The sequence below is a fragment of the Podarcis gaigeae genome, assembly GCF_964106915.1.
Source record: "Podarcis gaigeae genome assembly, chromosome: 9".
Taxonomy (NCBI): domain Eukaryota; kingdom Metazoa; phylum Chordata; class Lepidosauria; order Squamata; family Lacertidae; genus Podarcis; species Podarcis gaigeae.
Window position 1 is genome coordinate 65,542,033 of NC_139685.1, and position 23,575 is coordinate 65,565,607.

Genomic DNA, 23,575 nt, shown 5'->3' on the forward strand with positions numbered 1-23,575 from the left:
CTGCCCCCCGGGCAGGGGAAAGAGATATACAGAAACGTATTTACATGCCTTTATTTCTGTCTTTGCAGCGTTACAAAAACATGACTGCTCTCTTCAAACTCCAGCAGTATAGTAACAAACACTTCCTGGATAGCAATAAACGGAAGAGCTCATATTACACTCTGAGCTAATTCCGGTGCTTCGCACTGTGAATAGACTGCCCCTCTGATTCCCACGGAACAGTCCCAACATTCCCATTCTCCAATCCTGCCACCTCACCCATCTTTGTGAGGGCAGCATGAATGCTGGGGGGTGGGTGTGGATGTGTGGGTGTGTTTGCGTGAAATTTTGGCTGTGCTCTCCACCCTCCATGTGACAAGACAGTGTGCAGCCCACAGGTTCTGTGTCAAAGTACTCCTGCAGCCCACTGGTATGAAAAGTTGGACTGCCCTGTTCTAGAGAAACCTGAGATGCCTTATTAAAATTCTTTGGGCTCTTCTCCGTTTTCATCTGAGGAGGAATCTTCAAGTCCACTCTTAATTCAGCTATAGATAAGAATTTCCAGGGTGACTCCGGTTTTAATGTTTAGGTCTCCTGATGTTTAAAATTAGAACGCAGGAGCTTTTGTTTCCTACATTTATTCAAATGCTACTAAGCAAAGCTATTGAAAGTTTTCTGTTTAATTTCTTGCAGGCCTCTCCCTTCTTTCCTGCCCCTTTCCATAACTTCTACCATTTCATTTCCCTTCTCCGGTTGAGGAGTTTTAAGATGAATAACATGTGATTTGTTAGCATAGCTTTAATTTGCTTCCTTGATTTCTCTTTCTGGTAATGTGAGGTTTCCTGGAGGAAGATAAACCTTTTCTGCTCGGATTAAATTGGTGTTTTACCTACTTGAATTATTGCTCACTTTCATTTTGTCCACTTATTTCAAGTGTAATTTAAAGGGCTACTTTAAAAACCAATGGGGAGATGTGCACTAATTTATTCATGTCATCAAGAGGATTGGGGGGGCACTTGCCTTCCCTTCCCTGTTCTACTATACTCCAAGCCAAGTGTGTTTTGAAAGACCCTACAAATGAGTCATAGCCTTTTGATATCACAATAATGCTTCAATAACACCATCCTAGGGCTGCTTGATGGCACTTAGTTGCTAAATGCCCCTGTAGTGAGAGGACATAATTATCTGCTAGGTTTCCAGAAACTGGTGAGATTATGATTAATATTAAAGGCTTTTAGCAAAAACAAGGCGGGGGGAAATAATCAAAGCATCTATAGGATAGAAACCTTCTGTAATGAGTCACCGAGAGATGAGACAGCAATCTGAGCCACTGCAACACAACGCTGAGAAAAGGTCAAATACTTTCTTTTTCAGAACGCGTTTATAATTCATTCATTAAAAATTTAACATGCTCGCATTTTAGGCTGAGATCACGGTGGAAAGATTTTGCATTCTGTTACTTCTATGCAGGTGGCGGGTGGCGCTGTGGGTAAAACCTCAGTGCCTAGGACTTGCCGATCGTATGATTGGCGGTTTGAATCCCCGCGGCGGGGTGAGCTCCTATCTTTCGGTCCCAGCTCCTGCCCACCTAGCAGTTCGAAAGCACCCCTAAGTGCAAGTAGATAAATAGGTACCGCTTTATAGCGGGAAGGTAAACGGCGTTTCCGTGTGCTGCGCTGGTGCTGGCTCGCCAGAGCAGCTTTGTCACGCTGGCCACGTGACCCGGAAGTGTCTTCGGACAGCGCTGGCTCCCGGCCTCTAGAGTGAGATGAGCGCACAACCCTAGAGTCGGACACAACTGGCCCGTACGGGCAGAGGTACCTTTACCTTTATCTTACTTCTGTGCAATGGATCCCACAGAAATGGTTATATATGTGTAGTGCCTTCTACCAAATAAAAAGAAAGATGTACAAGACTGTGAATTAAAATGTCAGGATTAAGGTAGGAATTCCAAATGCAACTCTTGCCCCATTTTGCCCAGTATAGCTTACTGTAACTAGTAGCATCTCTCTGGGATCTCAGGCAGAAAGAGGTCTTGCTCATCATCTCCTTTCTGATTGTTTTAACTGGAGCTGCCAGGGACCGAACCTTTGACCTTCTGCATGTTAAGTAGGAGCTCTACAGCTGAGCTATGAATCCCTCCACTTGGTTTAATGGAGCTTCCTTCCTAGCCAGTATGTTTTGGAGAGCAGCCTCAGTGTTCATTTTGTGAAGGATCAGGGTTGGACTTGTTATGCATATTGTAGGAAATTGTGGCGGGATTTATTTTTTAAAACCGTTTCTTTGCTCTCCAAATCTGCTCTATTTTAGAGTAGAAAATGCAAACATAGCTAATTTTTTTTAAAAAGAAATGGCTGATTATCAGTGTGGATTCAGTTTTGGATTTTGCATCTAAACCACTTAACTTTTGCACAAATGTTAGGTGTTGCAGGTTGCTCAAATGTTTTTAGCTCTTAACTGTTGTTAGAATGTGTTAACTTTTTAGAATGCTTTAAAAATTGTTTTGTAGATTTGTTTTCTGCCCTGGGCTCCATCAAGAGGAAGGGTGGGGTGTAAATTCAATTAATAATAACAAAGAAACAAACAAAATCTCAACATTTTTTGTTAAAACAAGAAAGAGTGTGTCATATTTGCTGCAGCAAAATAACATGGTATCCTGTTTGGAATATTTTATTTTACTTGCTTATTTTAAGGCATTTATTCCCCACTTTTCATTATATGTATCAAAGCGGCTAACCCCACCCCTAATATAAAAAATTATAAACATAGACTAAAGCATCAGAGATAGGAACATTACAACAACATTCATGGTGTAAAAACCTCCTGAAACAGTGGTTTTAACCTGTCATCTGAAACTTATTAGGGATGGTACAGTATCTGCTTCTGAAGGGAGGAAGGTTTTTCCACAGAGCTTGACTCCTTGCTGAAATGAGTTGTGTTTCCATCCTTGGGGAAACCACTAATTCTCCCTCAGATGATCTCCGTGATTGTTTTGGGTCACATGGGTTTTTCTTTCCTTTTACAAATTAAATCACAAGGCATTACAATACCTGCTTGGCTGCCATTTTGAATGTGAATGTTTTTTTGTGTGGTAGGCTTTGGGGAGTACAGTGGTACCTTGGGTTACAGATGCTTCAGGTTACAGATGCTTCAGGTTACAGACTCCACTAACCCAGAAATAGTACCTCAGGTTAAGAACTTTGCTTCAGGATTAGAACAGACATCGTGTGGTGGTGGTGCGGCGGCAGCAGCAGGCCCCATTAGCTAAAGTGGTACTTCAGGTTAAGAACAGTTTCAGGTTATGAACGGACCTCTGGAACGAATTAAGTTCATAACCCAAGGTACCACTGTATAGTCAAGCATTCTGTTCTCACAGTGGCCAACCAGATAAAAATCTAAGGACATTGGACGAGCCTGCTCAGTCTGGCCAGTGGCCCCATCAAGTTGCAATGGTTGCCCAGCTCTCTCTCATAAACTGTGTGTGTGTGTGTGTGTGTGTGTGTGTGAGAGAGAGAGAGAGAGAGAGAGAGAGAGAGAGAGAGAGAGAGAGAGCTCCGTGTCCATGCTGTTGTGGAAACAGATCACCTACTTTTTTGGGGGAAATTAGAATCATAGAATTGTAGAGTTGAAGGGACCCCAAGGCTCATCTAGTCCAACCCTTGGCCGGGCAGGAATCTTTTACGTTATGTGGGGCTCAAACCCACAACCCCGAGATTAAGAATCTCATGTTTCACTGACTGAGCTACCCTAGATTATAGTACCCAAATGAATATCATTCATTTTCTGAGGCTCCGCTTCTCTTACTACCAAGCCTGCCCAAGCAGCACCAACAGATGCAATTTATGTATAAATGTTTAAATATCTACGTAATTCCACATGTGAAATAGATGCCCAGCACTCATACTGCTGTTCTTTGAATTGCAGGTATTTATGAGCCGCCATTTCTTATACTACTGCAGTGAACCTACCCTGGATGTGAAGATTGCCTTTTGTCAGGTGTGTGTTCCTTACAGGTAAAACAAGGTACAGTATATACTTGTACTTTCATATTTTGCTGTCAGTATTATGGTAGATTCGGCAGGAGTAATAACTCACAGCAAAACTGGATGAAGGGAGTCTCCAGCATAAAACTGAGAGAAATATGAGGATGTTTTACATATATAGGCTATACACAAGATCTGCCAGCTAGAAGCCTTAGGATCTATTGCAGCAGTTCCCAACTTTCCCCCCTGTGGACCACTTGAAAATTGCTGAAGGTCTTTTGTGAACCACTTAATGATTTTTCTTCCTGTTCCAGCAGTTGTAGTGTACTGCACTAGATGTTGTGTAATCTTTATTTATATCTTTGTTTGCTTCTTTTATTTATTATATATTACATTTTATCTTACTGCAATTTGAATCCAAGTAGATTAAGCCCCCAGTGTTGCTGAGGGAGGGATGTGTGGCAGTGTGACAAGGTGTATTGCTTTTGGTCAGCAGTCTTCGAAGAAATGGGATTAATATAAAGATAAACCCAACTTCTTTGTTAGCCTTGCTAGGAACAAACAGATGAATCAAGTCAACCTTTATCTCATTGGGAGATGCCGGCTTAGAAATTGCTAAATGTTGGCGCTCTGCAAGAAGACTGTCAGTAGACTCATGGTGTGCTCAGGTGTGGCCTGTTCCTCTGGCCGAGAAATTGACCTGCCAAGTCACGGTGGCCAAAGGCAAGACAAGTCCTTTATCCTTCTAGAACACCTGGCATCCATTCATCTCACATATGAGATGCGCCAATCAGTTGAGACAACCTCCCCAGACGCATGGAAACAGCTAGCAGCAGTTCTCAACCTGTGGGTCCCCAGATGTTGTTGGGCTACAACTCCCATCACCCCTATCTAGCAAGGCCAGAGCTCAGGGATGATGGGAGTTGTAGTCCAACATCTGGGGACCCACAGGTTGAGAACCGCTGATAGAGAGACCTATTGTATTAGATACAGATAGGTAGCCGTGTTGGTCTGCCATAGTCAAAACAAAAAAAATTCCTTCCAGTAGCACCTTAAAGACTAACTAAGTCAGTTCTTGGTATGAGCTTTCGTGTGCATGCACATGAAAGCTCATACCAAGAACTGACTTAGTTGGTCTTTAAGGTGCTACTGGAAGGAATTTTTTTTGTTTTGACTATTGTATTAGAGTTTTTAATATACATTACAAACGGGTTCTAAGTAGCGGTTCTAACTTTTTCAAAGGAATGATAGACTAGCTCACATTGTTGATGTTTGTTGCCTTTTAAATTAAATCTCATGCTCCCACAGAACAAGGCAGCTGATTATTTTCTTTTTAATGTATTTTATTGCTCTGTCACATTTCATAAGCAAAAAGAATCAGCTGTCCTGTTCTGTGGGAGCATGAGATTGGCAGGGAAGGCTGGCAGTGCCCAGTCCAGAGTCCAAGGATTTTAGTCAACTAACCTTCGCTCAGAGTAGACCCATTAAAATTAATGGCCATAACTAACTTAGACCCTGTTAGTCGAATACAACCCCAAATCAAGCAGAAAGCATATAGGACCATGGACAGCTCCAAGAGGCCTCCTGCTTAAACTGCTTCAAGTGATGTCGTCTCTGCAGGGAGCTGTAATAAAAGTGGCTTATCTCATAGTGAATTGAAGCAACATGTAGGCTGAGCAGGCCTGGAGTATGGTGGGCTCTGTCTCACTGGAGGAATTGGACAACTGGTTAAAGGGCTTCCATTTATTTTTTTAGTCTTTGGCTTCTGCAGGACTGGGGAGGTAGAAGGGACTCATCTTCTGATGTCCTGAGCCCTGAGGACGTAGCTTGAACCTTGTCCTCATCTGAGTCTTCCACCACCCCTGATTGTGGGTCATGCCATCAGCCAGCGTGTAGACTCTCTCATAGTATTGTGTAAATAACCTCCATTTCTTTGCTGTATAGAGGGTTTCTGTTATATCCAGCCTGCTTCCCCCCCCCCCCCAATGCATTTTAATTGACTTAAAATGCCTAGAGAGTTTACATGTTAATACCACAAGTTCATGGCAGCCTGGTGCAGAGACTTTTTATGCCACTAGCTGGCACAAATAGTAGTCTATTATGCTCATCAGCACTGAGTGTTACAACATCAAAAAAGTGTTTGCTGGCTATCTCTTTGAGGGGTGGAGATATAATTTGAAGTAGCTCTGACATCTAGTCTTCTGGAACTAAATTGCCCTTGAATATAGAAGCCCTAATAATTTAAAGTTGGGAGACTGAAATGAATCTCAATAAGCTAAGCAGTTACGGAACAAGTATTAAGTTGCTCAGGTCTTAGATGTGCTTGTTAGTCAAGGGGCTGCCTGTTAGCATTCATATGTGTCTAGCCTAGTGACAGCCTATCAGTGTAGAGAATTTCCATTATCAAAGTGAAATTGGGTTGTGCTGTTTGTTTTGATACCCAAAGAACAGCATAGGACCTTTCAGTCTCATCACTGATTTCTGTCGTTTGATGTGCAGCCAGTAAACTTGGCTTTCAAAGAAGTCACCTTGAAAGTAGGGTTGCATCTCAAGATGTGACCCCAATTTAATACCTTACCAGGTACAGGTAACAGAAAGGTGGGAAAAAATCAAAATGCAAATAGTAATTGCTCTGGAGCAGTTATTTCATATGAGGCAAGAGAAGATGTAGGCATGTTTAAAAATCTGTATTAAGCGTTGTGAGTTAAAGTTACTAAATTTTTCTGCGAGCTTCTCATTCTTGCAATTTAGGGATGACTGTAAATCACGCAGTCACAATACTCCTTGGTTCAGTGGATAAAATGTGTGAGATGCAGATTAAAAACTCTTCTCAACTCTGAAGATTACTTGGTACCCTTGGACAAGTTAATATGGCACAGATTAATTTCCTTCCTTCCTGTGAAGCTCACAAGAAAATAACTTGGATGTGCATATTATGGGTTACCATTTTAAGCACCTTCCCATGTTAACATTATTCTGCAACCTGAAATCTAGCACAGTAGGAAAAAGGCTGAACTACAAGTGACTTCTCTTAGGTGCTAACTTTGCACCTGCAGGAAGAATATTGAATTCAGATAGCTATGTAATGTGCATCTCAGGAGTGGCACTGAAGGATGCTGAATTTAAGGATGAATGCACCAGCCCATGTGTATCCCATCCCAGTTCCACATGGGACTGAGCTGAATGAGGCTTGTCTGCTCTGTTTCCATGTGTTTCTGTTTGTTTAGCAAACAGATATTCACATGCTGTCAATATTTTTTTTAAGACTTGGAAGTTACCTTTAAATGTCTCCAAATTGAAATTCCAAGGCGAGTTTGGAGAACCTTGCCTGGGAAGGCCATTGTAGGTTTTTTTAGGGAAGCAAAATGATTTCCAGTAAGAGCGGTGACATTTCAGAGAGGCTTTTCACCTCTGTACATATGATGATCATAATGGTAACCAGATAATTTTCTCCTGACCATGTACTTCCTCTGTATGCAGACATGCAAACAAATGGCTTCATTCCCCTGAGTATTTATTTAACCACTAACTAACTAGAGAAAGAGCTGTTAGGTCTGGCCCTTCTGTCCAGGCTCCATTAAGACGGAAGAGTCTTGCGTAATGTTGCACATTATTCAAGCAAAGTGCATTAACTTATCAGTACTCTTCCGTGTTAGAACCAGATCTTTCATTTTGCATCCTCTGCCTCCAGTCTATCAACATCAGCTTAATGGCTATTGAAATTGACTGAGGTGAATTGCATACATTAATTGTCCAGAGGGCTGCGGTAATATGGGTCGGTTTCATTCTCTAAGTTCATATAATTGATTTTAACATCCGTTGATTAAAAATAACCAGCTGTCTGGTATGCAGTCAAATATAAATTTCAGAGCATTTGCTGGAAGAATTCTTAGGATAGGTATTTGTTTGGAAGAGCTTGCTTGGTTGCAAAAACCATATGGCTCATGCTCTGCATGGCTGTTTTAAGGATGGAGATGATGGAGATGTTCAGTGAAAATGCTAAGCAAGCAAGCAACTCCATTATCCAAAACCTTGATTGCCTGAATCTTGTTATATAAAGGGAGAGACCATTGTTCCTTCTGTAAATGTTTTTTTTTTAAAAAGCCTATTCAGTTATTCTCCCATGTTTCCATAAAGTGGTTGTAAATCAACACTATGCCAATGCACATCTTCCCCAAATTTTCTTCTACCACTCTGTCATTAGAGCTCCTCTCTCTGCCCATTTGTCCTGTTGCAAAAATGTCACTAATTTGTGTGGAACTGCTTCACAAACTGACCCACTTGCAGGTGGATAGGCCCTGAAAAATGTATCCAGAAAATTACTGTATGTTGTTGTTTAGTTGTTTAGTCGTGTCTGACTCTTCATGACCCCATGGACCAGAGCACGCCAGGCACTCCTCTCTTCCACTGCCTCCCGCAGTTTGGTCAAACTCATGCTGGTAGCTTCGAGAACAGTATCCAACCATCTCTTCCTCTGTCATCCCCTTCTCCTTGTGCCCTCCATCTTTCCCAACATCAGGGTCTTTTCCAGGGAGTCTTCTCTTCTCATGAGGTGGCCAAAGTATTGGAGCCTCAGCTTCAGGATCTGTCCTTCCAGTCAGCACTCAGGGCTGATTTCCTTCAGAATGGATACGTTTGATCTTCTTGCAGTCCATGGGACTCTCAAGAGTCTCTTCCAGCACCATAATTCAAAAGCATCAATTCTTCGGCGATCAGCCTTCTTTATGGTCCAGCTCTCACTTCCATACATCATGACTGGGAAAACCATAGCTTTAAATATAATATATATAATATTTGAATATTATATATTATAAATAGCTTTAAATATAATATATACATAAAACATTTGAATATAAGCCTCACTTTCCCCCCAAATTCTGACCGTTGAAAGTTAAAGTGCAGTTTATATTTATGACCTTACAGTATGCAGCCAGGAGCATGGCAAAGCAGTGCCTGCCCCATGCGTAGCCCCCCCCCCCATCCTCTCCCCCAAGGCCGGGAAGGAAGAGAGGGGAAAGGCTACCAGCAATGCAGCACGGCTCTCCATGAGGAATGAAGCGGGTTATATTCAGGTATTTTTCTTTCCCCCCCCCTCTCCAATTTTAAAGGTGTGGCTTATATTCAGGCCAATATGGTATCAGCTGGAGCATCGCGTATAAAATCCACAGAGAAATGTGTAGAGTAGTGCAGTTTTGGAAACAAGGTTTCCGCAAAAGTGAAACTTCAAGCAAACTTCCAGGCCTTGATTAAAATCCAGTAGCACCACCAGGGGCCAGATAAAATTGCTTTGGCCCAAAGAATATCATCTGGCTGTTCCTCTCCTACTGCATTAAACAGTGACATTGTCCCAGATTCAGAAATATTGTCCTGCGTACTTTGCCATCTGGCTGCTTCATCAATCATCTTCTTAGGCACCTATTACTACTTTCTCCCATAAGGCTACTCTGATATCGGCAGCACACTGGGCACTGTAAAAAACAACAACATAAAAAATGATAGTTTAGTGTGCTGAAAAATAATTTGCTACTCAGAGGAAAAAAAACAATTACTCATCTGGCGAATGGGACACTTTATGGAAGTTTTCCAGGCAGAATAATTGCGACAAAGGAGAAACAACAAAACCATACTCTTTCCCCCTCCCTTCTTTTTCTTCCTTTCTTTTTTAAGTTAAGAAGATAGGCTCCAAGAGGATGTGCCTTCTTTTCAGAAACTTAATAAGATTGTGGCCTTAGCTGGAAAATGCCATGCTTGGGTAATTCTAGATTCTCTGAGGAGCTGTCTGAGCATGGCACAGTGATTTTCACTCCGTTTCCGAAGCCATTTTGTACACATGGAACCTCCACATCCTTCATGCACATGCAGGCTTGCTGATGCCTTCTGTTTTGTTTTTTTATGTGATTAGGTTGCTGTTGAACCTGCCTTAACTAACATTCCTATAGTGTTCTCCAAGATCAAACAGTTCGCAAGATCATCTACCTGCCCCACAATGAAGCTGCCACACCTTTTGTACATTTTGTTCTGTAAAGGTAAAGGGACACCTGACCATAAGGTCCAGTCGACTCTGGGGTTGTGACACTCATCTTGCTTTACTGGCTGAGGGAGCCGGTATACAGTTTCCGGGTCATGTGGCCAGCATGACTAAGCCGCTTCTGGCGAACCAGAGCAGCGCACGGAAATGCCGTTTACCTTCCTGCCAGAGCAGTACCTATTTATCTACTTGCACTTTGACGTGCTTTTGAACTGCTAGGTTGGCAGGAGCAATGGGAGCTCACCCCGTTGCGGGGATTCGAACTGCCAACCTTCTGATTGGCAAGCCCAAGAGGCTCAGTGGTTTAGATCACATCGCCACCTGCGTTTTGTTCTGTATCTAGTCCTATATTCCCTGCTCTGACAGTACTGCTCTCTGGGGTGATGGCAAGGCCCCTGGCTGTTTTGCAGCGTGCCCCCAAACTCCTGCATCTTTCCCCACTATAACTTCTTTCAAAACAAAACAAAAAAACCCCCACTGCTTGCAGTTTGCTTCATCTGTGAAAGTCAGGGAATAGAACCAGGACTTTGAGAGACCAGGATTCAAATCAGCTGTTCAGCCACAAAGCTCACTCTGTGACCTTGGGCCAGTCACTGCCTAACCTGCCTCACAGAGTTGTTTTGGGGTTTAAAGGAGTAAGGGAAGAACCATGTATGCCACCCTGAGGTCCTTGAAGAAAAAGGTGGAATGAATGAATCTTTGTCATGGCCAGTGCCCCATTTATTTTTTAAAGGATTTTACTTCAGGCTCTCCAGTCTTTCCCACAGTCTGCTACGTGATCTTTTTAGCTGGAGTTGCCATGGGACAGATCTTGTTCTTTTTGCATGCAAAAACTGCATCTACCGCAGCGCTGTGACCTTCTCCCCAAGTTTGCTTTTAATGCATTCATTTTCTGATAAACCTGCAGAAAGCAAACCCCATAAACACCCCATTAATATTTTCTTTAGCTTTTGCCCTATGATATATAATTAAAAAAAAAAATTCAGGGGGGAGGTGTCAAAATTCCCAGTACACATGTGTCATTTGCTGTAAGTGAAGAGCACCAGAATTTCCATCAAGCACTCTAGAATGTTTATAGGTCTCCATGCTCCATTATGCCTTCTCCACACTTCCTGCACCAGCTCTGAAAGATTTCATATAATCATAAAGGAGATGATTGAATTCCCAAAGCTACATGATGGGCTGTAAAATGGGCCTTTCACTCCGATAAAGACCATTCTTTCTGACTCTAATCCCACTGAATTCAGTCAGCTGTAGTTTCTCTCGCTTGTGGACTGTTGTAAATGTTGACAAACTTTTCCTATTCTCTTCTTGCTGTAAGGATGGAGAATTTAATACTTAAACAAGCGTAAACTGGAAAAAAAATTAATTTCAAAAATAAGGGAGGATTGCCCTTTAATAGATATTTGGATATCATGCCCTTTGACTTGTAAACTATTGCCCCAGGTTATTTTTTATTTTTATATTCTGCACTTCCTCCCTAAGGCTGGCAAACTGATATACAATTTAAAACCAAAACCAAAGCAAAACCATTCTAAAACAGATCAAAACATTCTGAAAACAATTACAGTTAAAAAAACATTCTTCCATTCAGTGATCTTGAGCTTCCAAATACCCGAGGAAATAGGGATGTTTTCACATTCTTCCTGAAAGTTAATAATGATGGAGAGAGGTGCACTCTTTTGGATGGAGGGAGTGCATTCCACAACTGAGGAACCAGCACTGAAAAGGCCTTGTCTTGGGTCAGTGCAAGTCGGGCAGCTGCCCAGTGGCGGCACCACTAATAAGGCCTTGCCTGCTGATCACAAGGTCTGAGGTAGTTGGTAAGGTAAAGGACCTCTGGACGGTTAAGTCCAGTCAAAGATGACTATGGGGTTGCGGCACTCATCTTGCTTTCAGGCTGAGGAAGCCAGTGTATGTCTGCAGACAGCTTTCCGGGTCATGTGGCCAGCATGACTAAACCAATTCTGGCGCAACAGGACACCATGATGGAAACCAGAGCACACGGAAACACTGTTTACCTTCCTGCCTCAGTGGTGCCTATTTATCTACAGTCATACCTCGGGTTACAGGCGCTTCAGGTTGTGTTTCTTTGGGTTACGGACATGCCGAAACCCAGAAGTACTGGAACAGGTTACTTCTGGGTTTCGGGGGTCGCACATGCGCAGAAGCATTAAATTGCACTTTGCGCATGCGCAGAATCCCAACCCGTGCATGCGCAGACGCGGCACTGCGGGTTGTGAATGCTGCGGGTTGCGAACGTGCCTTCCGCACAGATCATGTTCACAACCCGAGCATCCACTGTACTTGCGCTGGCATGCTTTTGAACTGCTACGTTGGCAGGAGTTGGGACAGAGCAACAGAAGCTTACCCTGTCACAGGGATTCGAACTGCCAACCTACCGATTGGCAAGCCCAAGAGGCTCAGTGGTTTAGACCACAGTGCCACCCGTGTCCCTAGGTAGTTGGTACTGGTAATTTAGGTGCTTGGGTCCCAAGCCATTTGGGCCTTTATATGCTAGTACTTGTTGGCATCCGTCTGTCTCGAGAGACAGTGGAGTGCGTCTCCGGGGGTGAAGTCAAACCACTGCATTAGTAGCACTGAAGTGACTTCCCTGGAGCACAAGTCTGAGTAGTGCGTATGGAGCTCCTGGGTTGCCCAGAAGGTAAGACCCCTCCCCCAGCCTCACTGTTGTGGTCCAAAGGAAAGCAGATTAATATGTTTGGCATGAGCTTAGCTGCAGGAAGGAGGTGTACAAGGCGCCATTCAACAGTCTTAGGGACTCCACCCTGGATTTGTGTAGGGTTTACGGCTTAGCCTTTTCTTCTCCTGAAAATATCCCAGAAGGCAACAGAGGTTTAGGGTCAGGGTTTTCCTTCTCCTAGATGGGCTACCTTCTCAGGCTGATGAGCCCCATCTGTCGCTCACTTTCCTCGTCTACAGTATGTGCAGAAACTGCCTTCTTGACCATTGGGCCCACTATTTAAGTGGCCTCGAGGCCTTTCAGTTCATCTCTGTCACATTAAATCATACAGGAAGCTCAATTTCTTTGAGACAGGCATAAAGCTGCTGCTTCTTCTTCTTCTTCTTCTTCTTCTTCTTCTTCTTCTTCTTCTTCTTCTTCTTCTTCTTCTGTTTGCTTCTCTCAGCAATTCTTTATCTTTGGTCATGTTGACAATCTTCCTTTGTAACGTATACCAATTCTCTCAAGCCACAAATGGAGACAATTCAATGAAAATGGGCGGAAGGTCTCTAAAAACCATTGATGTTTTTAATAGTTTAACATCAATGCTCCGTGAAGTTAGCCATTAAAATGTTTAAATTGACCTTGTCAAGGTCACTTGGTCTTTGTTTTGCTTGAGTACATTCTGTCTGCTATAAGTGGCCGTTATCTCATGAGAATGACCATCCTCTGCAGGATATTTCCGCTTAATTATAGGTAACTCGTTTAGAGGATGTGTTTGAAACTCCCAAATAAATGTGACCGTTCAAACAGAAAATATGATTTCCAAGAAGCAATTAAAAATATTATGGTAAATTAAGAGTCACATGGTGAACAAAGAACTTTGAATTTTCCACCCTGAATTCTCCTCAGGGTGCAAGCCTGCTCTCTATGCACAGAGGACAGAGTGCAGAGGCTCCCTCCATTCTTGGTGTGCATGACACTGGGACATGTAACATTCTACCTTCATGCTTGTAGCCTGTCAGGGCAATTAAGCAATAAAGCCTAGGTGCCTTACACCCTGTGCCACCAGATGTCAAGGCAGGAGTTGGGAGCAGGTAATCAGTGACTCACAAGGTATCAATGAAGTTAACTCTTCATTCAAAGAAACAAAACAGTGCAGGGTTAGTGATCACAGCAACTCTTCCCAGTAGGTCTTGCCTCAATGAGGCAGTGGCGAGGACTGAAGGTCCCCGCTTTCCCACAGTAAGCCTCCTCCTAGCTCAGGCCCTTCCCAAGCAACTTGAGACTTCTCTGCCTTGTCTGTCTTTGCTCTTTGCCAGTGTGGTGTAGTGGTTAAGAGCAGTAGTCTCGTAATCTGGGGAACCGGGTTTGCGTCTCCGCTCCTCCACATGCAGCTGCTGGGTGACCTTGGGCTAGTCACACTTCTCAGAAGTCTCTCAGCCCCACTCACCTCACAGAGTGTTTGTTGTGGGGGAGGAAGGGAAAGGAGAATGTTAGCCGCTTTGAGACTCCTTCCGGTAGTGATAAAGCGGGATATCAAATACAAACTACTCTTCTTCTTCTTCTTCTTCTTCTTCTTCTTCTTCTTCTTCTTCTTCTTCTTCTTCTTCTTCCCTCTTCCTACCTCCCTGGGTTCTGGGAGACCAAGGTGGAGGGAAGCTGGTCTCAGCAGGAGGGGGAGACACCAGGGTTTCTTCAGCAGCCTGCATCATCTCTGCCTTTTCGTCCCCCCATCTCTCCAGCCTCTGCTTCTGCCTCTGCCTCTGCTTCTGGACTGCTCTCTGCCACAGCCTCTTCCTGCTCACTAAACCCTGTTACTTCTTCAGCTTCCAACACCTCTTCCTCCCAGTCTCCTCCCCTTTCTCCCTCTGATCACCACCAACCCCTGGTCATGAGCCTTCTTCCCTTGTAGGTTTCCCAGCTGGTACCTTCTATAATGGTACCTCAGCATCCAGCCAGTCCATGACACTGGGACAACTTTCATGCTGAGGCAATACTTGCCAAATCTCTGCCATGTTGCTGCATCACCCATATGGGTTCTTCATTCCAGCCATGACCAAGGGTCTCAAGGGACCAATAGGGGCCCCTCCTGACTGAATGCAAGTCCTGCTCCTGAGTACAGCCTGAGCGGCTTGTCTGATGGTAACAATACAGATGGCCTGGCCTGACCTCATCTGTTACAAGACCTGTGATCTGGTTTTTACTACTGTTATATTCTTGTCACTGGCCCTTTGCTTCTCATCTGCCCAACTCAGTAACCAGCCACCAGCCCATTGTCTGACTATGTCTCTGTTGTCTAACCTTAGTCCATGTTTTTCTGATCTGGTCCAGGCTGTCTTTATCCACATCTCCTGCCTCTGGCCCATTTGGCCCTACAGATCCTAGCTGTAGATTGCCACAAAGCTAGCTCCGACCCAACAATACTGTGTAAAGGCAATTGTGTTTTTGAGTACATGTGTGTGAGAGTTTGAAAGTTAGGCTGAGAGATAATGGCTTCTTCAACACTGCCCAGTGAGAGCCCCATTGAAAAGATACAGATAACAACAACTGACCTGGTGCAAATTTCCCAAACAGGTTGGCCTCCACCTACTTAAACCTTATGAATAAAACTTTACCAGTTCTCATTTAGGCTCTAAAGTGCATTAGGAAGACAGAAATGTTAGAGATCACCACAACTATGTGGTTTTAATTATTTAACAACTGCTTTTGCTGCAGAATAATTATCATTATTAATCACTTCTATAGCCTGGTTAGTGTAATATACTTTGCTGTCTGTATCTCATTCATTATTATTGATAAAGCAATTTATTTCCTTGGGTCGAGGATTAACTCATTCTCCCACGCGGCTGATGTTATTGGGTGATGGGAATAGCCTCCTTGAAATGGAAGGTCCTTTTTCTGAATAAAGTGACAAAACAGATTTCAAGGAAATCCCTATATATGGGCTGTACTTGTTTGAAACGTTGTCAGTTGAGAGCGCAAACTCAATCCTTCTCCATTAAAGATGGACCCAAATCAGATAAATAAAAAACTTTGCCAAGCCCTAGGGGGGCCAAGAGGCAGAGATTAGTCAGGCTGGTGCAGAGTCATGGATGTCTTTCCCTCCGGCTGTGACAAGCTCCCCTCCTCCCAGAACCAGGAGAGGCATGAAGAGAGTGGAGAAGAAGTTAGCATCATGTAGGTGCAGTTTCAGATTGCTTTGGGAAAGACCCAGGAGAGGAGGAGATATAGGCAGCTGTGAGAAGGCAGGGACCTTCAGTCTCTGCAACTGCTTCATAGGAGCAGAACCGACCAAAGAAGAGTTGCTGTGCTCATTAGGCCTGGCACTCCTGAGCAGACCTTGTTGCTTCTAATAAAGAGTTAACTTCACTAACTCAGTGTGATTTATTGCTGGCTTGCTCCTGACATCATGACTTGCAGAGCAGTCTTAACTATGGAAAGCTGGTATAACTTATACCAACATAAATCACACTGGGATCAACTACCCCTATTCCAAACTCTGTTCAGGTGGAATTTGACTTACACCACCATTTTTGCAGGCTAAATTTTCCTGCTTTGCTATGTAACGTGACTGAGATGAAGGTGGTTTGGAACAGGTGTAACTTTGTCCTGTCCTGCCATGCCCCTTTCTGAGGACTTATACCGGTATAAATCCTACTTGCTGAGTTCTAGTTGAGCCAGGGTCGGTGATATCTCCAGCTCCACTGAGGTGAGGGACAGATCCTGAGAAAGCCCAAGATCTGCTGAATCGAAACCTTCCAATCCTGGTGAATCTTGGCTTAGGGTTGCACAGTTATCCTCCTTTCTTGGTGCACCATGTCACTTGGCTCAAATGTTTAAAGCTTTCCATCTGCTCATAACTTTCATTCAGTGCATTGATTCTCTGCTTATATCATGTTGTATTATGGATCGAGTAGACTAATCTGTATCAAAGCTAGGCAGGGCGGGGAACGAGCAGGTTATTGGCTGTGTCTTACAGAAGGCTGTTGGTCTAGATCAGGGCAGGTGGCTTATCCAGGGCCCTGCAAAACTTCCTTCTTCCCCAAAGAAGACTCTCCATAATGTGGCATTGTAGGACTGCTCAGGGAGAAGGAAGGACTTTTCTGGACTGGATGTGGCCCTTGAATCATACATTGTCTTTGATCCTTCCATCAAAGAGTACAGTATACTGCATTGACTCATGGTTTAGCTCAGCCTCTCAAACTGGTGTCTGACACCTCTTTCATGGTGGAGCGAGTCCACCGGCGTCTTTGAGATTTCATTACCTAGCTAGGAGATAATACAGAGAAACCGTGCCTGCAAGCAGAGCTCTCCTTATTACGATCAAAGCTTCCCAAATATGAGCAGCCCATAATGAACAGATGGCAACCTGGCTCCTGGCACCTGCAAGGCACAGCCTCAGAATGCTCTTTTGGCTGCTCACCAACCTGAAAGTGCTGCTAATAGTACCGATAACACAAATAAAGGGTGCTCAGGGTGCTTTCTGCGAAAACAATAGAGGAAAATTCACAGGCATTAAAGTAGTACGATTCAATTTGCTCTGCAAATTTGCTTTTTCTCGGCCTCTTTTGTCCTCCTGGCATTCCTGGATGGTTCCTCTCCCCCCTCCATCCTCCCTTCTCTCCCTTGTAAATACATATTCCTGCTGGGTGGCTTGCAAAAATAAATACATTCAGAAACTCTAATGTAATTAAGAGGAAGCTAATTTTGGCAATTAGCCAGGAATGTATTAACATGCTGTGCTCAGTCTGGTCGTGGGTAGAGTGGCCCCCCCTCCCTTTGCCCCCTGAAGCACTATTGCAAATGACAGAAGCCCCTCTTCTCTCTGCCCCTCCCTACCCGGGTGTAATGACAGGAATCTCCATATGCTACCTTTTGCATTCTGTTTCATTACTCAGCACTGCTTTTATCCTAAAGAATACTAGGCCAGAGTCTTGGGAAGGAGACAAGGCAAAAAGCACTGCTGGTGTGTAGTTTCTGTGCTGTTGAATAAACAGTTGGTTGAACATTGAACATTCCTAATGCATATACAGTGGGCGCTTGGGTTGCGAACAACTCCTTTGTTTGCCCCACAGAGAAGTCCATCCTTTGGTTCCAGGAGGAACTCGGGTGTGAACATGTTAGATGGGACTTTAAAGCTCAGGGACCAGGGTCCCTGAAGGACTACCTAGTCCCTCTTCAGCCTCCTTGCAAACCAAGATCTTCACTGGATCACCATCCAGTGTTACGGAGCAGGTGGCAACTGGGGAGAGGGCTTCTCGGCTGTGGCACTCTCCTTTTTGAATGTGCTTCCCAGCTCATATCAGCACCAAATACTGTACCTTATTTCCCATGGCTGAAAACTGCTGTTGAGCTTGTCTTTCTTGCTGTGTTTAAGAAGCTCACTTTGCTATTGTTTTTATTCATTTTTTAAAATTGTACAATAAAGAAATGCTTGCAAATAATTTGTATAAGATTACCATAAATTAAAATCATTATATGTTTGTATATTGCCTTGGTATTTATCATTCCAAAACATAATGAAAACAGCTCATTTTTCCATAAATCTCTTTGGCTGATCTATGTGAGTTCTCTTAAAGTAAGTTAATTTTATCATGGTTAAAACAGACCATGTTTTCTCAATCCCATCTAATAAGGATTAGATTACTCCTTTTCCAGTTCTTGGTTATAATTATTTTTGCAGATTGATTTTGTGCTTTTAATTTTGTGTGTCACCCTGGAAACATTTATGTGGAGAAGGATGGGATATTAATTTATCAGACTAATACACATATTTTAAAACAGGAATATATTAAGGGAACTGGGAAAATAGAAACATAATCCCATAATATGTTGTGACTGCTAAAAGTGGGGCAAAACTTCCTCTGGGTTTCAATGTTGAATCCTCTAGTCTTTTCGGAGGGCTTGATATGATCTGAAGGGCCATTTCTTATCTGAAATAAGGTTTGAGAAAGATCACACGAAAGTCATTAAGAAAGCTGGCTGTCAATGTGAAATTCTTTGACAACAAGTTTGAAATGACAGGGCAGGTCACATTTTAGAGTCTTGGGTGTCTGTTTTGCCTCATTGCTATGCTGATAGTTTACTGGTATTCTGTTTTCTTTCTTTTCCTCCGCTGCCCCCCCTCCCCACTTTGTCTCTGCGACAGGGATTCGGGAAACAAGTGGATGTGTCATATATTGCCAAATATTACAACATGAGTAAAAGCAAAGTTGACAACCAGTTCTACAGCGTGGAAGTGGGTGACTCGACCTTCACAGTTCTCAAGCGCTACCAGAACTTAAAACCAATCGGCTCTGGGGCTCAGGGAATAGTTTGGTAAGTTTCTGCAGGAAGTGTTGTCCGTGCGTATTTATTGATTTGTGTGTTTTCTTTCCCCTCTGGTTGTGAGTGGGTTACGCCGTCTGTTGTTCTTCGTGATTTGCTACCCATGAATGTTGCTCAGGGCTGTGGTAATTAACAGGGAAACAGCAAATGATCAGAGATGGGGGAAGGCCTGGTGGATAATATCCTATACCTCTGTGGTTCTAGTACAGCGTTCTCCTAACCAGCTTTTCTTGGAGCTGGTAGGAGTGGTACCACTCAAAAACGGAGGAAGGTAAATTAATCATGTTTGGGGAACCTTCATCTGTGCCCTGCCCCCCCCTTTTGCAGGAGTTGTATAATTCATCACTGGAGGAAGGCATCCATGTCTCCATTGTGAGATCAGAAACAATGGTCCAAATGTGGACAGTTCTAGCCCCATTTTGAAACACACTCCTGATCTTTTCAATAAATATTCTTACTCCTGTGAATAGCAGCAATGGATTCTCCTGCACGTGGCATGTGGAAACAGCACAGAGTATGGTTTCTCTGCAGCAGTAGTGCAAAGAGCATCTCAAGCGGAACTAGTAATTTCTCCTCCTGGTGTTCCAAAAAAGAACCTCAGATCTGCCAAGCAATAAGTCTCATCCTGTATCATTTTGAAGCTGTCAAAATTGCAAGGTTCCCGAGCTGATGTGACCATTAATCCTCTCTCACATAAAAACAAGAAAACAAGAAAGAAACCCTGACATTTCAGTGAAAACATATGAATATCATAAGGGCAGCATTATAAAGCACGGGGAGCTAATAAATCTTGCAGTGTAAATAATCAGATCTTTTGTGGTTTATGTAAGTCTTTCTTTGATTTATTGTTTGTCGCTGTATGGGTTGCCTTTTCCTTTCTCCACGCTCTAGATACTGTTTTTAAATCCTTGTAGGCTTTCTTTTCTTTTCTTGGTAGATCTCGGTTATTTTGGTTTGTGCCCCTCCCTTTCTACTGTTTCATTATAAATACCCTTGCCCATCTTGACCTCCACATCGCCATTAATTTAATGAAAATGCCATGCAACTGGGAGCTATGCAATTGGGAGGTATAATAATATATAATAATAATAATAATTTATTATTTATACCCCACCCATCTGGCTGAGCTTCCCCAGCCACTCTGGGCGGCTTCCAATCAAGTGTTAAAAACAATACAGCATCAAAAATTAAAAAAATTCCCTAAACAGGGCTGCCTTCAGATGTCTTTTAAGGAGAAGATAGCTGCTTATTTCCTTCACATCTGAAGGGAGGGCCTTCCACAGGGCAGGCGCCACTACCGAGAAGGCCCTCTGTCTGGTTCCCTGTAACCTCACTTCTCGCAATGAGGGAACCGCCAGAAGGCCCTCGGTGCTGGATCTCAGTGTCTTGGCTGAACGATGGGGGTGGAGACGCTCCTTCACGTATACAGGACCGAGGCCGTTTAGGGCTTTAAAGGTCAGCACCAACACTTTGAATTGTGCTCGGAAACATACTGGGAGCCAATGCAGATCTCTCAGGACCGGTGTTATGTGGTCCTGGCGGCCACTCCCAGTCACCACTCTAGCTGCCGCATTGTGGATTAATTGCAGTTTCCGAGTCACCTTCAAAGGTAGCCCCACGTAGAGCGCGTTGCAGTAGTCCAAGTGGGAGATAATCAGAGCATGCACCACTCTGGTGAGACAGTTTGCGGGCAGGTAGGGTCTCAGCCTGCATACCAGATGGAGCTGATAGACAGCTGCCCTGGACACAGAATTAACCTGTGTCTCCATGGACAGCTGTGATTCCAAAATGACTCCCAGGCTGCGCACCTGGTCCTTCAGGAGCACAGTTACCCCATTCAGGACCAGGGAGTCCCCCACACCCACCCACCCCTGCCCCCCAAAACAGTACTTCTGTCTTGTCAGGATTCAACCTCAATCTGTTATGCGACTGGGGGCCACCAGAAGACATTGGGTTGTATCCAAGGAAGTCATCCTGTTAGTGCAGGATTTTCTGCCTGTGCAACGCCACTTTCCCACTCTCTCCTCAAATATTGAGTCTGTGGAGTTTGGAGAAAACCCCCAGAACATCATGTGTCCAATGAGTGTGTGCGCATGTGCCTAGCTCATGCCTGATGGTTTCCCCTTGACCTTCACAGAACGTTTGTGTGGAAATCAAGGGCCCAGCCAGCAGGCTTAATCCCATCTCCCCTATGGTTACCAGATTTTTTTCAATGAATCCGGGGACACTTTCTTTTTGGAAGCTGAGTAGCAACAGGGAGTCAGTAGTGGGGATGGTGAGGCAAAAGACCCTGGGCCCAAGCACACATGCATATTGTATAATGGTGCAAAGCCCTTCTTTTGCACCCTGTGAAACATAAATGCACAGTTTTTTTAAAAAGCTGAGCAACGGCACACCACCCACCTGTGACTTCTGAGCCTCCCCTGATCTCCTTCCCGCTTCTCCCTTTGTTTTCCTCCTCCTCCTCATCTCCTTTTGGGGAATGACCCACCCCACCCACAGTTGTTTAGCAACATTTGCCAGCTCAGGCTATGTTGTCTCCTCTGGTTGTCAGCGTCCTAGGGTCTTGGGCACAGAAAAAGTGGAGGTGTCCTTTTATCTCCTGTTTCCTGATCCTTTTAACTGGAGATACCTGGGATTCACTGGTGGAGGAAGAGGAGTGGGGGGGAACGGCCCGCCCCTGGCAGCGCGATCCGGGGGGGGGGGGGGGTCCATTACGGCTGATCCCCCACCCACGCTGGGTGCCAAGCTCCGCCACTGCTGGGAATGAACTTGGGGGCTTCTGTGCTACAGCACAGTGTCCTTGCCTGTAGGCTGGTAGGATATTACACCGTTTCTGTCTCAGGCACTCAGCTTTAGGACTTCTCCCCACATCACATGCTGGCCTTCTCTTGAGCTACAGCTGCCACCTCTAGTTGCGATTCCTGCATTGCAGGGGGTTGGACTAGATGACCCTCGGAGTCCCTTCCAAGTCTACAATTCTATGATTCCAAGGGGACATTGGAGAGAAAGGGAGCAGCTTGCAGGAGTACGGCCTAAGAATCAAGTACACTGACCACTAATTATACCATCTGTTTCTTAGATGCTTGGCTGCTAAATGATCCTTCTGGCAGAGGCAGTAATCAGCCACCACAAATTTGTGCCCGAATAGAGAACCGAAAAAGCAGCAAATTATGTTTAGCAAAGTGCCATATGAAAGCTTTCTACTTTTAAAAAAACGCTAGGAGGATCTGCTGCCACTGAGGCAAGAGTCCAGAGATAAAAGTCCTGCCAAAACACCACAATACCCCAAATCCTGGAAGAGTGGTGTAAAAATATTCCAGGTCCTTTCCTATACCCAAATACTACATTTTGCAGTTTAGATTTTGAACCAGGTTCTTTAGTTTGCAATGCAAACCAAACCCAACCTAACTTTTCTGATTAATAGTACTGTAACACAATCCATTCCCTTAAAGTAGGGCGGAGAGGGTTGTGTGGAAGCCACACCGTACATTAAAAGCACACACAGCAGATATTTGAAGTACGTGACTTCCCCCCAAAGAATCTCGGGAACTGTAGTTTGTTAAGGGTGCTGGGAATTGTAGCTCTTTGAGAGGGAAAGTACTGTTCCTGGGGTTCTTTGGAGGAAGTAACACACTTTAAATGTGTGTTGTTGTTGCTGTTGTTTAGTCGTTTAGTCGTGTCTGACTCTTCGTGACCCCCCTGGACCAGAGCACGCCAGGCCCTCCTGTCTTCCACTGCCTCCCGCAGTTTGGTCAAACTCATGCTGGTAGCTTCGAGAACACTGTCCAACCATCTCGTCCTCTGTCGTCCCCTTCTCTGTCGTCTCCTTGTCCGTCTCCTTCTCTTTCCCAACATCAGGGTCTTTTCCAGGGAGTCTTCTCTTCTCATGAGGTGGCCAAAGTATTGGAGCCTCAGCTTCAGGATCTGTCCTTCCAGTGAGCACTCAGGGCTGATTTCCTTCAGAATGGATAGGTTTGATCTTCTTGCAGTCCATGGGACTCTCAAGAGTCTCCTCCAACACCATAATTCAAAACTTTAAATGTCTAATGTAGTGCTTTCTGCATGCGCTTGCATGTAGATAGATAGAAGGCATTGAGAATACAGAGCCAATGGGGCTGCCTCTATAGTTCTTGCTCAGTTCAAAATGTAAGCTCATGTTGAAATTAGTTGCTGATGGTGGATTTAGCATCAGCAAGATTATCATTTGTTAACACTGACCAAGCAGCATGAAAAAGCAGTGTCCTCTAGAATAGGACGGCCTTTCTTGCTTTCTCAGTTCAGCAGTGATGCAGTTTTTGTGCCAAGAGATAGTGAACAGCTGCTTTCCTCTCCACTCATTTCTCCCACCCTCCTCCCCAATTGGAAGATGATCAAATACAGTGTTGTTTGAATGGAACTGGGCATCAAGTGTTAATTGGGGCAGCTGGTTCTGGTATGTGTGTGTGTGTTGTGTGTGTGAGAAACGCCGCTTTGCTATCCTCATCATGTTTTGAGTTCAAAACAACGCTAAAAGTGGCAGTGGCATGTTTTCAGGAATACCCTGTGATGTGCTCTTTACAAATCCCATAA

General features: G+C 44.2%; 1 protein-coding gene across 10 annotated transcripts in view; it reads left to right on the top strand.

Moving 5' to 3' along the window:
• The window catches only part of MAPK10 (mitogen-activated protein kinase 10), a 252,270-nt gene that overhangs the window by 134,857 nt on the left and 93,838 nt on the right, over positions 1-23,575 (top strand). For 7 of the 10 annotated variants that reach the window (XM_083756672.1, XM_083756673.1, XM_083756671.1 and 4 more), the window contains 2 exons: positions 3,904-3,975; positions 18,825-18,994. In XM_083756672.1, the coding sequence (XP_083612798.1) occupies positions 3,910-3,975; positions 18,825-18,994 (236 nt within the window). In that variant the 5' untranslated portion in view covers positions 3,904-3,909. Of the gene's footprint in view, positions 1-3,903; positions 4,003-18,824; positions 18,995-23,575 lie in introns of those variants that run through there. The other 3 variants (XR_014568354.1, XM_083756676.1, XM_083756677.1) reach the window with 2 other exon arrangements.